The sequence below is a fragment of the Carcharhinus amblyrhynchos genome, unplaced genomic scaffold, assembly GCF_965287045.1.
Source record: "Carcharhinus amblyrhynchos unplaced genomic scaffold, sCarAmb.v2.hapA scaffold_37, whole genome shotgun sequence".
Taxonomy (NCBI): domain Eukaryota; kingdom Metazoa; phylum Chordata; class Chondrichthyes; order Carcharhiniformes; family Carcharhinidae; genus Carcharhinus; species Carcharhinus amblyrhynchos.
Window position 1 is genome coordinate 2,639,919 of NW_027649778.1, and position 13,218 is coordinate 2,653,136.

The 13,218-nt window shown below is 44.0% G+C and overlaps 1 protein-coding gene across 1 annotated transcript in view; it reads right to left on the reverse strand.

Moving 5' to 3' along the window:
- The window catches only part of LOC145362137 (zinc finger protein 541-like), a 45,356-nt gene extending 40,207 nt beyond the window's left edge, over positions 1 to 5,149 (reverse strand). Inside the window, exons 1-2 of the mRNA XM_080218194.1 lie at positions 4,937 to 5,149; positions 897 to 1,024 (exon numbers count right to left, since the gene is read on the reverse strand). Of these exons, the coding sequence (XP_080074320.1) occupies positions 897 to 1,024; positions 4,937 to 5,149 (341 nt within the window). The remainder of the gene's footprint in view (positions 1 to 896; positions 1,025 to 4,936) is intronic.
- Between the last annotated feature and the right edge of the window lie 8,069 nt (positions 5,150 to 13,218).

Sequence of the window (13,218 nt, forward strand, 5' to 3'; positions counted from 1 at the left end):
GTCTGTATCTAAATAGGCTATGCTTATGAGACCTACCTCTTCATTCACCTGAAGAAGAAGCAACACGCTGAAAGCTTGTGATTCCAAATAAACCTGTTGGACTTTAACCTGGTGTTGTGAGACTACTTACTGTGCCCACCCCAGTCCAACACTGGCATCTCCACGTCATTATTCATGTTAGCTTTTAGTACCTTAGGAAGGCAATGGCCTCATGGTATTATCACTAGACTATTAATCCAGAAACTCAGCTAATGTTCTAGGGACCCGGGTTCGCATCAGATGGTGGAATTAGGATTCAATAAAAAAAAAATCTGGAATTAAGAATCAACTGATGACCATGAAACCACTGTCGATTGTCAGAAAACCCATCTGGTTCATTAACATTTTTTAGGAAAGGAAATCTGCCGTTCTTACATGGTCTGGCCTACATGTGACTCCAGAGCCCCAGCAATGTGACTGACTCTCAACCATCCTTTGAAATGGCCTAGCAAGCCACTCAGTTCAAGGGCAATTAGGGATGGGCAATGAATGCTGACTCAGCTAGCGACGCCCATGCCCCATGGATGAATTAAAAAACCATCCCTTTGAGTCTAGTGGTATGTCCTGTTCTATGTTTCAGGCTAATAATCATCCTTCAGCCAAAGCCCAGAGCTGCAGATTAACTGGTCATACATCTCACGTGGCAGTTGGTGGGATGGTGCCAGGGAGGCACTTTTACAAGACTACAGACCACATGGACACTGAGAATGCCCAATTTCATTCCACAAATCCAACCTGCATCTGATTTGGGATGAATTAAAAAGAAACATATCATATTGTTTTATTCTGGATGCAGCAGGGAAGTCTGTTGAGAAAACAACTAACTCGAATTCCTGAGTTCAATAATGTTCACCTACAAGTGGTCCTGTCTCTTAAAGGCCTTACTGCAGATCCTGCAGACGTGCCGACGTTCATGACTGTGTGTCAGGTAGTGTTTGCTCAGGGCACTGGCACTGCTGAATGACTTTCCGCATTGGCTGCATTCCTGGACAATAAAGTACAGAAATTAACTGTCTATTATCGCTACAAATTCAATTCAATAAGCTTATGGTTTATGTATAAGTTTATTTACTAATTAGTCAAAAGTAGGTTTACATTAACATCGCAATGAAATTACTATGAAAATCCCCAAGTTGCTGCACTCCGATGCCTGTTCGGGTACACTGAGGGAGAATTTAGCACGTAGTTACCATTAGTCTTTTGGATTGTGGGAGGAAACTGGAGCATCCAGAGGAAACCCACATAGACATAGATTGAGAAGGGTTAGCAGTGTGGAATGGATCATAGAATTCAACAATACAGGAGGCCATTCAGCCCATTGAGTCTGCACCGACCACAATCCCACCCAAGCCCTATCCCCGTAATCCCATGCACTTACCCTAGCTAGTCCCCCTGACGCTAAGGGATGATTTAGCAAGGCCAATCAACCTAATCTGCACATCTTTGGAATGTGGCAGGAAACCAGAGCGCACAGAGGAAAACCATACAGACATGGGGAGAACGTGAAGAGTCCACACAGACAATGACTAAGCCGGGAATTGAACTCAGGTCCTTGGTTCTGCGAGGCAGCAGTGCTAACCACTCTGCCATTGTGCCATGTAAAATATTGACAGGTTTTAATATTGAAATTATGATTGATCTCCCTAATATATTCCATTATTACTGAACAAACTAGAACTTACTATACTATTTTTAACATCTTTCAAGTTTTGTTTAAAATAGGGAGGTCAAACTGTAGATTATACTGTAGATTATAAATAGCTGGATGTACCGCAGATTATAAACAGCTGGATGCAGCTTATTTTGGAACTCTAAAAGACTGACTGGATGAATAAACATGTGTGCTGCTAACCTGGAATGCTTGCTGAGGAGAATACCTTGTGGAGAGACGCCTTCTCTTCTGCAGCCCTCCGTATTTCCCCTCACTTTTGCTTGCACCTTTCTCAGGGGTACTCTTTTGGGGAAGAGGGCTAATACCTGTAAAATGTCGATAGGAAAAACGAGTAATATTTCAGTTATTTTTTTGTTGTTTACAGATGAAATATGCATTTCAATTATAGATCAGAATATATGAGTTGGGCTGAACGGCCAGCTTCTGTGCTGCATTTTCTATTCATTTGTTTTCTATTCATTTCAAGCTGTTTCTTGAGTCAAAAAGATCCTTTATCAAGCAAGGACAGCATGTATGCTCAATTGCCAAACAGGATCCACCAGGTTTGAACTTATTGCTACCTTTACTCCAGCATAAATTGAGCAGGTGCTTTTTCAGTTGATGGAAAACAGAGTCTCAATGCTCTCCAATCCTGTTAGTGCAGCCCTCTATGTTCTATTAAACCAGAGGTCTCAGAAGATTGCTACATGCCTTTAGCAGATCCTTCAATCTGAACTGGCAGCCCAGCAACCTCTAACGCATGGTTTTGAAGAGTGGCTTTCAGTGCTCCTCCAATTCTGAGCAGCCCTGATTTTAAATGCCTCCAGTGGAGGGCATGCCTTCAGCTGCCAAGGCCCCAGGCTCTGGCATTTCCTGCTTAAACCTCTCGGCCCCATTCTACTCTTTTGAAACCTCCTTAAAACCTACCTCTGACAAAGATTTTGGTCCCCTGTCCTAAATAACTGAGTGTTCGGCATCAAATTTAGTTTAATAACACTTCTGTGAATTGCCTTGGGACTTTTAATGCATTAAAGTGTATATGAGTTCAAGTTGTGTAGACATCAGGCAGGAATAGAGTTGGGTTTCGCTGTCATGCCTACCAACACAAAAAAACCTGCTCATAATTGTATTTAGGCTAACACAGATGAGATGTCACAAGGTATTTCCCACTTGTGGAACTGAGTGCTAACCTTTAGAAGACGAGAGATAAATGGAGGCAAACAAAGAGTAATTAGTAACATAGGAAATGGGACCTGCAGAGCACTCAGCCCCTCAAGCCTGCTCCACCATTCAATTAGATCCCGGCTGATCTTCATCCTCAGTGCTATTTTCCCACGCTATTCCCATAACCCTTGCTGTCTCTGTGAAAGTGTTAACATCAAAAATTATAAACATAAATCATCTACATGCAGATTTGGTTCTAGTTGTTAAACCCATGGAACATAATCACAAAAAAATTCATATACCATCTAAGCAGCAGTACTACAAACTATGTCACAAAATCTGCGTTAGCTGCTTTCATAGTGAAACACAGAAGTAGGAAAGGCAATCTTTGCAGCATCAGCATTCTGACAATAGGAACAATGGAAGGAACACCAGCCCAGCAGGAACCATCCAGACAGGCAGACTGACTTACCTGTGCTAATGACCTACTTGTGTACAGGAGGTAAAGTCTCTCTTACCCACTATGCTACCTAATGATTCCTGCCTTACTATTATTGAGAGCTTCCACAAGTAAGTCAATCAAAACTGCATTCAAGCATCTTCTGGGAATGAATAAAGTGCATTCACTTTAGAATACTGGAGTGTCTGGCTTAGCATGACTAAATAGGGAGTACAAAATAATGCACGAAGTAGAATACAGTACATTTACAGTAGTACACAGATTATTTCTTCCAGGAAGTTGCCAATGTCATCTGTTTACCACACACTACATATGTTTGAATTGTCTTCTTAATTGGCTTTTTTGGTGCCAATCTAAAGGTAATCACAAAGCATCTACGACGTCAAACTTTTTAATGTTATAGGGTACTCTTTCCTCAGGCATTCTCTGATCCCCTGCCATCATTTCAGCAGGACCCCAGGAAAAGCAGCATTAATGACTGCTTCTGCCAGTTCTGAATGGTTTCTGCCTACAATGAGAAAGGGACAGCATAAAACACTTGTGGAAATTCCAGGTGTTTAATTTCTTCCCCAGTATTTCTGTCTGCTCTTCTGAAGGAACTGACTCTTGGTGAAGTCTAGACACAGCCCTCTGTGTGGGGCGAGGCAATGGAAGTTGTCAGGCTATTCAACTGAGGTGGGAATCACCTGCAAGTTCTGATCCATTTTGCATGCAGCGTTGACATAACTTTTTCTAAGCTGCAATAAATTATAAACTCTGGAGGATTTTCCATTTCCTACGGACATTGAGATCAACTGTAAAAGCCCACTGTTGCTCTGGTTAACTGATCATCGTAAAAAGTCTGACAACATCAGGTTTAAGTCCAACCGATTTATTTGATAGTAAACTCACAAGTTTTAAACTTGGACTTAAACCTGGTGTTGTCAGACTTTTTACTGTTTACCCCAGTCCAACGGCGGCATATCCACATCATAACTGATCATCAACAAGATACTGACTGTGGGCCTGTTAGGTAGCTCCTTTCCCAAACAGGCTATGAAGGAATTCAATGCATAAATTTTAATAACATCTATTACCTAGAATCCATAAAATCCCTACAGTGCAGAAGGAGGCCATTCGGCCCACCGAATCTGCACTGATCGCAATCCCACCCAGGCCCTATCCCCGTAACCCCACATATTTAGTCTGCTAACACTAGGGTCAATTTAGCATGGCTAATGAACCTAACGTGCACATCTTTGGAGCGTGGGAGGAAACTGGAGCAGCCGGAGGAAGCCCACGCAGATACAGGGAGAATGTGCAGACTCTGCACAGACAGTGACCCGAGGCCAGAACTGAACTTGGGTCCCTGGCGCTGCGAGGCTGCAGTGCTAACCACTGTGCCGCCCTATCAGAATTGTAAAAGTTTTGTTAGTAATTTTGGCCGGGGATTTACTTTGAACCAACATAAAAACAAATTTATCCCAGCAGCAAAATAGTTACAATAGCACTGCTGCACTTAAAAAGAAACGCATGTACATTCAAGTACCTAGCAACATGGGTGGAGAATCTGTGTCCGTGGAGTCACTGGGAATCTTTGGGGAGTCACATCCCTTATCTACAGTATACAAGGATAGATCTACATTGTCAGCAAATGGATCGCCAGGAATTTCTGCCGCCTCCAGGTTAGAATCAAGTTCTATACTTGTCATTCCTGCATAAATAATATCATCAGGGTCTGAGATGAATTCTTGTCTCTGGATATTACTGGCAATGGGCAACTCACTGTCTGATAGCAAAGGCAGATGCATTTCAGTTTGGAGAGAGCTTTCATCGGTGAAGCTGTAGCAATCCATGGCTCCTGGTTTGGCAAAGTCTTTCTGCTTAAGTAAACAGCAGGCAACTAATTTTCACACCATGAACCTGAGCAAAAACATCCTCTTCTTTGCTCCCTGCGTATTGCTGCAGCTTTAATAAAATACAAATATAAAGTTTAGAGATAGATTTAATTGCCAGGAATCTGATAGACCAATCATACACAATTAATTTTCTAGTTTTTTCCCTCATAATGTACTTAACGTTTCTACTCAGGTTTCTACACATTGTTCCCCAGCCGTAATAAATCTTTAAAACAATTGTCAGTAGTTACAAAGGGGAGAGAAAGCTGGTACAGTGTTGGGGAGAGTTGACTCACCCTTTCTCCAGCTGTAACGAAGGACAGGATTGCTCCCATTCTGCACCTCACTTTCACAGGGAGGACGGGTGACGTGTAGAACAGATTTGGTAAAGAGTTGCAACTACAAATTCACACCCTACAACCGTGCAGACAAACCCCAAAACTGTCAGCTTAGCAACTGCCAGAACCCTTTGTATTATCCAGCCTGGTACAGAGAATTTAGAATTGCATTATCTGGGATTTTAAATTATTGCAGCCACGTGTGCCAAGTATCAACATTTATTGCTTATTTTTTATGATTAAGTAAAATCCACAACAGCAGAGTGCCTTAATGCCTAACAAAAAAAATGGTATAATGCCAATCAATTTTGCTTTAAGATCCTGTCTTTATTTAAAAAAAGGCTAAATAACCTAACACTACCCCATTGATGAGGTCTTGGTGTTGGCTCTGCCCTGGAACATGCAGCGCTGAGGTCAGGCAATGGGACACAATGGGGGATGCAAAAAAAAAGTCAACTTCCATTTTTATATTACCTTTACAGAGAGGTGCTTCATAAATATGATGTGGAGATGCCGGCGTTGGACTGGGATAGGCACAGTAAGGAGTCTCACAACACCAGGTTAAAGTCCAACAGGTTTACCTGGTAGCACAAGCTTTCGGAGCGACGCTCCTTCATTTGTTGAGTCACCAGATGAAGAAGCTCGTGCTACCAAATAAACGTTGGACTTTAACCTGGTGTTGAGAGACTACTTACTGGTCTACTTCATAAAGTGGCGTTAAGCAAGGGAGGATTGAGAAGGGGACCTCCAAGGAAAAGCTCAGACACAATGGTGTGTTTTAATAAATGGAGAAAGAGTCATGCAGAAGTTTAGGAAAAGAGTTTAGGGAGGGGCCAAAGTAACTGAAGGCTCTGCAGCCAGAAGAGCAAGAAGAAGGAGCATTCAGAGAAAGCTGCAGTAATGAGAACCAGCAAAGATTCCTCACTGTAAAATCATTTCCTCTTTCAACTGTGCTGGATATCGACAATAGGTAGGAAAACAGAGAAGAAATACAAAGCAGGGATGTTCTCTCTCTCTGGTGTCCTGGGACAGTATGTATTCCTCAAACAACATCACGAAAAAAAAACAGGTTATCTGGTCATAATCTCACTACTCTTTGTGAGAGCTTTCTGTCCACAAATTGGCTGCCACATTTCCGTGCATTACTAATGTAACTGGCATCCAAAGTTACTTAATTGCCTGTAAAATCCTGAGACCAAGAAAGCATGATAGAAATGCAAGTTCTTTACAACCCATTAAGCAGAGATGAAAGTACAGCTGTAATTTTCAAAGTAAATGTTTACAATATGGATCACAGAGCAAATATACAACCTTCAAACAGTTAGCGTGTAATTTTAATCTGCATTTCGCAAAGTGCGACTGGGGTGGGGGTGGGGGAGCCACCAGCACCATCCACTGTATCGCTGGGAACACAGAAAAGACTTCAAGAGGTTGCTCCCAACTCATCCCACCAGCAACTTAAGTTTTTTAAAGATCAGGGTAAAGATCATTTTTAAAGGCCACTCCAGTGCACAGAAGTTCACTGTCCTCCCCACTCCCATCCAACCCCACCTACCCCCATACTGGCATTGCCTGAGCATCCCCACCCCAACAACAACTCACCACCTTTTACAGATGCACCATAAAAAGCATTCTTTCTAGTTCTATCACAGCTTGGTATGAAGAAACTACAAAAGATCGTGAATGTAGCCCAATCCATCACGCAAACCAGCCTCCCATCCACTGACTCTGTCTACACTTCCTGCTGCCTCGGCAAAGCAGCCAGTATAATTAAGGACCCCCACGCGGCCCAAACATTCCCCCTTCTACCATCAGGAAAAAGATGCAGAAGTCTTAGGTCACGTGCCAACCAACTCAAGAACAGCTTCTTCCCTGCTGCTGTCAGACTTTTGAATGGACCTACCTTGCACTAAACTGATCTTTCGCTACTCCCTAGCTATGACTATAACATTACATTCTGCACTCTCTCGTTTCCTTCTCCATGAACGGTATGCTTGGTCCACATAGCATGTGAGAAACAATACTTACATGTGACAGTAATAAATCAAATCAAATACCCCCAACCCTAGCAATACACTGACTTGTTCTCCTCTGGGAAGTTTTCCCACCAGGTGCACATCATGGGAGACAAGTCATCATTCATGCGGGTCTGCCCACACACCAACCTGAATAGTTTTCCTTACTTGGTGGAAGAGGATGGGAGTGATTTAGGTGTACAGGCCCGATAATGATATGCAAATGTGTTAGAACGAACATCGAGATTCCTGTTACGTCAATGGTGGAGGATGGGTACAATAGATCCGGTGGCTTTCAGGTTAGCATGAAATGCCATTTGGGCCTCTCGCAAGACTTTCTGTTCTTGCTGCCAGACCTGACCAAAAGGACATTCCACATCCTCATCTTTCCTCCTTTGGGAATGTTATTTTACACTGTCTTCAATTTTATATGCTTTTTGCTGAACTATTCTTGAACACTAAGTCACAAAGGACTTACACTAGAGGGTGCTCTTGCTTTCATTCTGCGGCAATGCCTCGCATTAAGTGGTGGAAACCTCCGTGAAACCACTACTTAAATCAAAACTATTTACAATCAGGCTTTCCCAAACTTTTCCAGCTGTGGGAATCCTCTGAACCTCCCAAAAGTGCCCACGGAACTTGAGAAATATTCTTATTGAAGTGAAAAATTAAACCAGAAGAAATGATTTTAATACACAACAGGTATATAAATACAAAAACAAACTTAAGATGTTTCCTGGTCTTATACGCATATATTTATCATAATTTAAAAGTTACTCAACAAATACTTCAAAATCTTACCTTTTGTCATTTTAATGGGAACACCCACTCCCATCCCATCAACCTCTCACTTACCACCACACTGTAATCCACTCCCACATTCCATCAACTCTCTCTCACCACCACATCTCATCAACCTCTCTCTCACCGCCACTGTAACCCAGTCCCACACCTCATCAACCTCTCTCTCACCACCACTGTAACCCACTCTCACACTCCATCAACCTCTCTCTCTCACACCTCTGTAACCCAGTCCCACACCTCATCAACCTCTCTCTCACCATCACTGTAACCCACACCCCATTAACCTCTCTCTCACCACCACTGTAACCCACTCCCACACTCCATCAACCTCTCGCTCACCATCACACTGTAACCCACTGCCACACCCCATCAACCTCTCTCTCACCATCACACTGTAACCCACTGCCACACCCCATCAACCTCGCTCTCACCACCACACTGTAATCCTCACCCACACCCCTCATTCACATCCTTACCTTCCCCTCGGGACCCACTGCCCCAGCTTTCACTGCTCTCGGGCAACCATGGCCTCAGCTCCTTTTGGGCTCCCACGGTCCTGGCTCCCCTCAGGATCTCGGGCCCCCATGGCATGTCGTCCCACCCGCCCCCGCCCAGACATGGTTTTGGCCCCTCTCAAGCTCAGGCCTCTGCGGCCTCTACTGCTCTTGGGACCCCCAAGGCACTAGTCCCTGCCATAACAGCTGCAGCTTCTCTCAGGCCCTCGCGGCCCTGGCTTTCCCTCCCCTCAGGGGTCTCGGGCCCCTACAGCCTCAGCTTCTCTTGGCCACAAAGTCAACCAATCCTTAGCTAGCTTGAATTCTGGTAGTTTTCTCTTTGGTTGAAATGACTTGTTGGGCATTCTCTTCCAAAAAAGCCAACTGCGGCTCAGACCTCGCTGCCATGTCTTCTGCTGTTCTTGGGCCCTGAGGCCTCTCGCGGTCCTGCTCACATTGGGGCTGGAGAGGGGTTCCACAGGATTCTATATCAAAGCAAGGCTTTCCATTTAAACTGATGGAGAAGCAGCAGATACATTACCAACCTGGGATTTTCAGTCCCAAAACATAGAATACATAATATTCATTAGTCAAAAAAACAACATAACTCACAAAAACAGTTAGCACTCATGATCAATAAGGTGGTTTCCGGGTTTGGAGAATGCTTGAATGAACTATTACTCTTTGTGCTTTTCTTGGTACAACACCCTGTAGCAGCTAATGATCCTTTCAATCTCTCTGCTGACCTTTAACGATCCTTCCAGTTTGGAACATTTTCAATGCTCCCTCATTCAGCTGGAAAGCTTGTGCCTTGTGTTGCAATGCCAATTGTTTGCTTGGTGTTAATTCCTCCACCTCTTCATCAACTTCTGTGTGGAGTCTGCACGGGTTTCCTTCCAGTGCTCCAGTTTCCTCCCAAAAGGCGTGCTGGTTAGGTACATGGGCAGTGCCAAATTCTCCCTCAGTGTACCCAAACAGACACTGGAATATGGTGACTGGGGGATTTTCACAGTAACTTCATTACAGTGTTAATGTAAGCCTTACTTGTGACACTAGTAAATAAACTTTACCTGATAAAGCTTATTCTGGCTCAAGCTGCAGCAGCTCCTCATTGGCCAGACTCAAGCACCTTTTCAACATTATCTTGTGCTACTTCAGAAAATCCTACCTTGTTGCTCACAATCCCTCTCTCTTGAACAAACTCAACTGACTCATTGAAGTAGCAGAGGTTGTGAGTGGTTTCAGGGAAGACATTGTGTCATACGTTGTTCATGAGTTGTGTTTTACCTCTTAAGCATTTGAATTGTTATTAATTGCCTGAATAATGTTGTAGCCAATCCAGAATGTACATACTGCTTTCCTTCACTGATCCCCTTGATGAGCTCTGCTCAGGTCCCACAGAATAGCAAGCCTTGCTAATATACTTGATCCAACACATGGATCAAGTTAAGTGTTTTTAAGGGAGGAATTCTACACCAAAATCTTTGGCGAGGTCGTTGAGGTTCGAAGAACGTCCTGGGACATTGTCCAAAAAGTAACAAAGCTTTAAAAGTGATGTTTTCTGAGCACAATATTCTTGGCAACTGGGCATAGAGGTGCTGAAAACCACTCATCAATCATGTCCATTGTCATCCAAGCTTTTTTATTTGACCTGCAAATTATAGCAAGATGGTACTCTTCACTGCTTGTGAGTTTTCTGCATGGTATCTGAGCAGGAGCTTAATCTTGAATCACTTTCTGCAATGCCACCTTTGTAACAAAGTCAACCAATCCTTAGCTAGCGTGAATCCTGGTACAGCTTTCTCTTCGATTGAGATGTCTTGCCGGGCATTTTCTTCCAAAAAAAATTTGCTGCGGTGTGAATATCTTCCTCATTAATGATGGCCTTCTACTCTACAGGGTAATTATGGATTGCTTCATTATCCACACGTGCAACTTTACCATTCATCTCGTTGAGTAGACTATGCTGTTGTTTGCATCGATCAAACCAACCACAGCTTGCAATAGAAGTTTTGATGGTGGAACTCTCACCCAATTGCTGTTTCAGATTGTTTTCTTGGATAAACAGCATATTGATGGACACGTTACTTTGATCCTGGACCTCAATTCACACACTGACTAATTGCTCCATGTTTTCTACTAAGCTGCAGCTAGTGCAGGTGATCCTCATGGCACTCACAGTAGAACTTTGCCCATCTGCACACAGTCGTTAGTAGAAGCCTAAGTGAACTCACTATGGCTGCTGCTTTCTCACCAGCCATCATCAATTCTAATTTCTTTTCCAAAATAATGGTTTGCTGTTCCTTTCAGGAGTAGTGGGGTCCTCATCACTTAATGCATGCTTATTACCCATTTTGCAGACTGTCCTTCATAACTTAATTTTGTAAATGCAAGTAAAGCTTGGCCAACTTACCAGTCGCCTATCTCCTGAAATATTCCCAACTCGAACTACCCATAGCATCCACAGAATGTGGTACACGCTGAATGCTGTCTCTGAGGGCAACCTCGAGCTTCCCATGCACAGGCATACAAAGTTGCCCCTGGAAGACCTCCCAGGACATATATTACCCCCTTGAGTATTACATCCTTGCTCCGTTGGGGCAACACCTGTTGTTGTGTGTGGTGTGGTCCTGCAATTAAACCAAAACCATGCCCGTTTAATCTCCATGGATGCTGCCCCAGTTCTTCCTCATGCTGCTTTTGAAGGTTTGCATCGCCCACTCTGCCAGGCCATTTCATGACGGGTGATAAGGTGCAGTTCAAACACATCAAATATCATTGGAGAGCACAAAGTTGTGGCAATCACTACTAGGTAAACCTGTGCTGTTATTGGAAACCAAGGCTTCTGACATCCCATGTATACTGAAGCTTTGTTGTAATTTCTTGATCGTGGCCTGGATGTTGTGGAACCCATACGGTGTACCTCCAGCTACTTGGAGTGTGTCCATCATGATTCACAACATGAAACCCATGAAGGGCCCTGCAAAATCCATGCGTACACACACACACACACTCAAGGCCTGCCAGGCCATTCCCATGGGTGTAGGAAGGCCGAGGGTGGGAGTTTTTGATTTTTCCTGGCACAGGTCACATTACTTTACCAAGTCTATGGTGTCAGGCATGAGCAGGTCACCAGCCATAGTTCCTAGCCAGCATCTTTATTTTTGTTCGACTCGCTAGTCCATCTGTCTCTCTTGACTCCTCTCCACCATGTGTCTGGTCTCTTCCAGTCTTAGTAAATTGAACATTGCCTGCAATTGTCTTCCCAAAATCAATGTCGCCCGGGGCCATTTTGTTGTTGTATGCAGTGTGTTTTGATACATATTTAAAAACTGGTTCACTCTTCGCCTCCACAACTGTTCCACCTTTGACGCCTCCAAAGAGTGTTTTACAGACTGCACAAACTGCACCACTCTAACATTAGTCACCGGATGATATGGCACAGGCTTTACATGCCGAACACCATGCAGTGCCACGGACTCTTCAAATTCCCGCAATACAAACTGCGGCCCATTGTCACTTACCACTTCCTCCAGGTAACCAAACCTAGCGAACATGTTGTCAAGCCTGCCCAGGGTCACCTCCTGGTATTTGTTTTCACGCATACCACCTCTGGCCACTACCCATCCACGGGCATGAGTAACATGTAGTTTTCTATTGGCCCAACGAAATCGGTATGGACGCGTTCCCATGATCCTTTGGCTATAGCACAGTAAGAAGTCTCACAACACTGGGTTAAAATACAACAGATTTATTTGGCAACACAAGCTTTTGGAGTCTCGCCCCTTCTTCAGGTGAGCTATGCTGGCATCTGCACACCTTTGGCTACACCCAAGGATGTAATGGCGATGCTGGTTGTGCTTTCCAAATTCTCTTCCTGCTTTCTATGTTAGCATCAATGTTTGACCATCAGACGTAACTCCTGGCCACCTCCTTCATCTGTACCAGCCCTGGGTGTCCTCAGTGCAGCTGCTCCAGCGTTCTTCCTTAACAGGGTTGGGATAATGACCCGCACACCCCACAACAAGCAGCCATCCTATGCCGACATTTCCCACTGTTGGTTCAAATTGGGCCTCAACTCTGGGTCCTCATTGTGAAAAGTTGTTCGGACAAGATCTATCATTCTACTCATCATGGGGCCTTTTCTCATGGCTTGCTTAACATCTGCAGCTGTAGTCGAAACGTTATTCTCGTGAAAAATACATTATCTTCACCATCTCCTTGGAATCCTCTCTGTTCCCTGACAAAGGCAGTCTTGATAACGCGTTGGTGTTGGCATTTTGATCACATTCCCTGGTCTGGGTGCCTTCATAATAGCTCCCGGTTGTTTTGGAGCCTTATGTAAGCCCTCATTGTCAATGACGTTACCCAAGTAC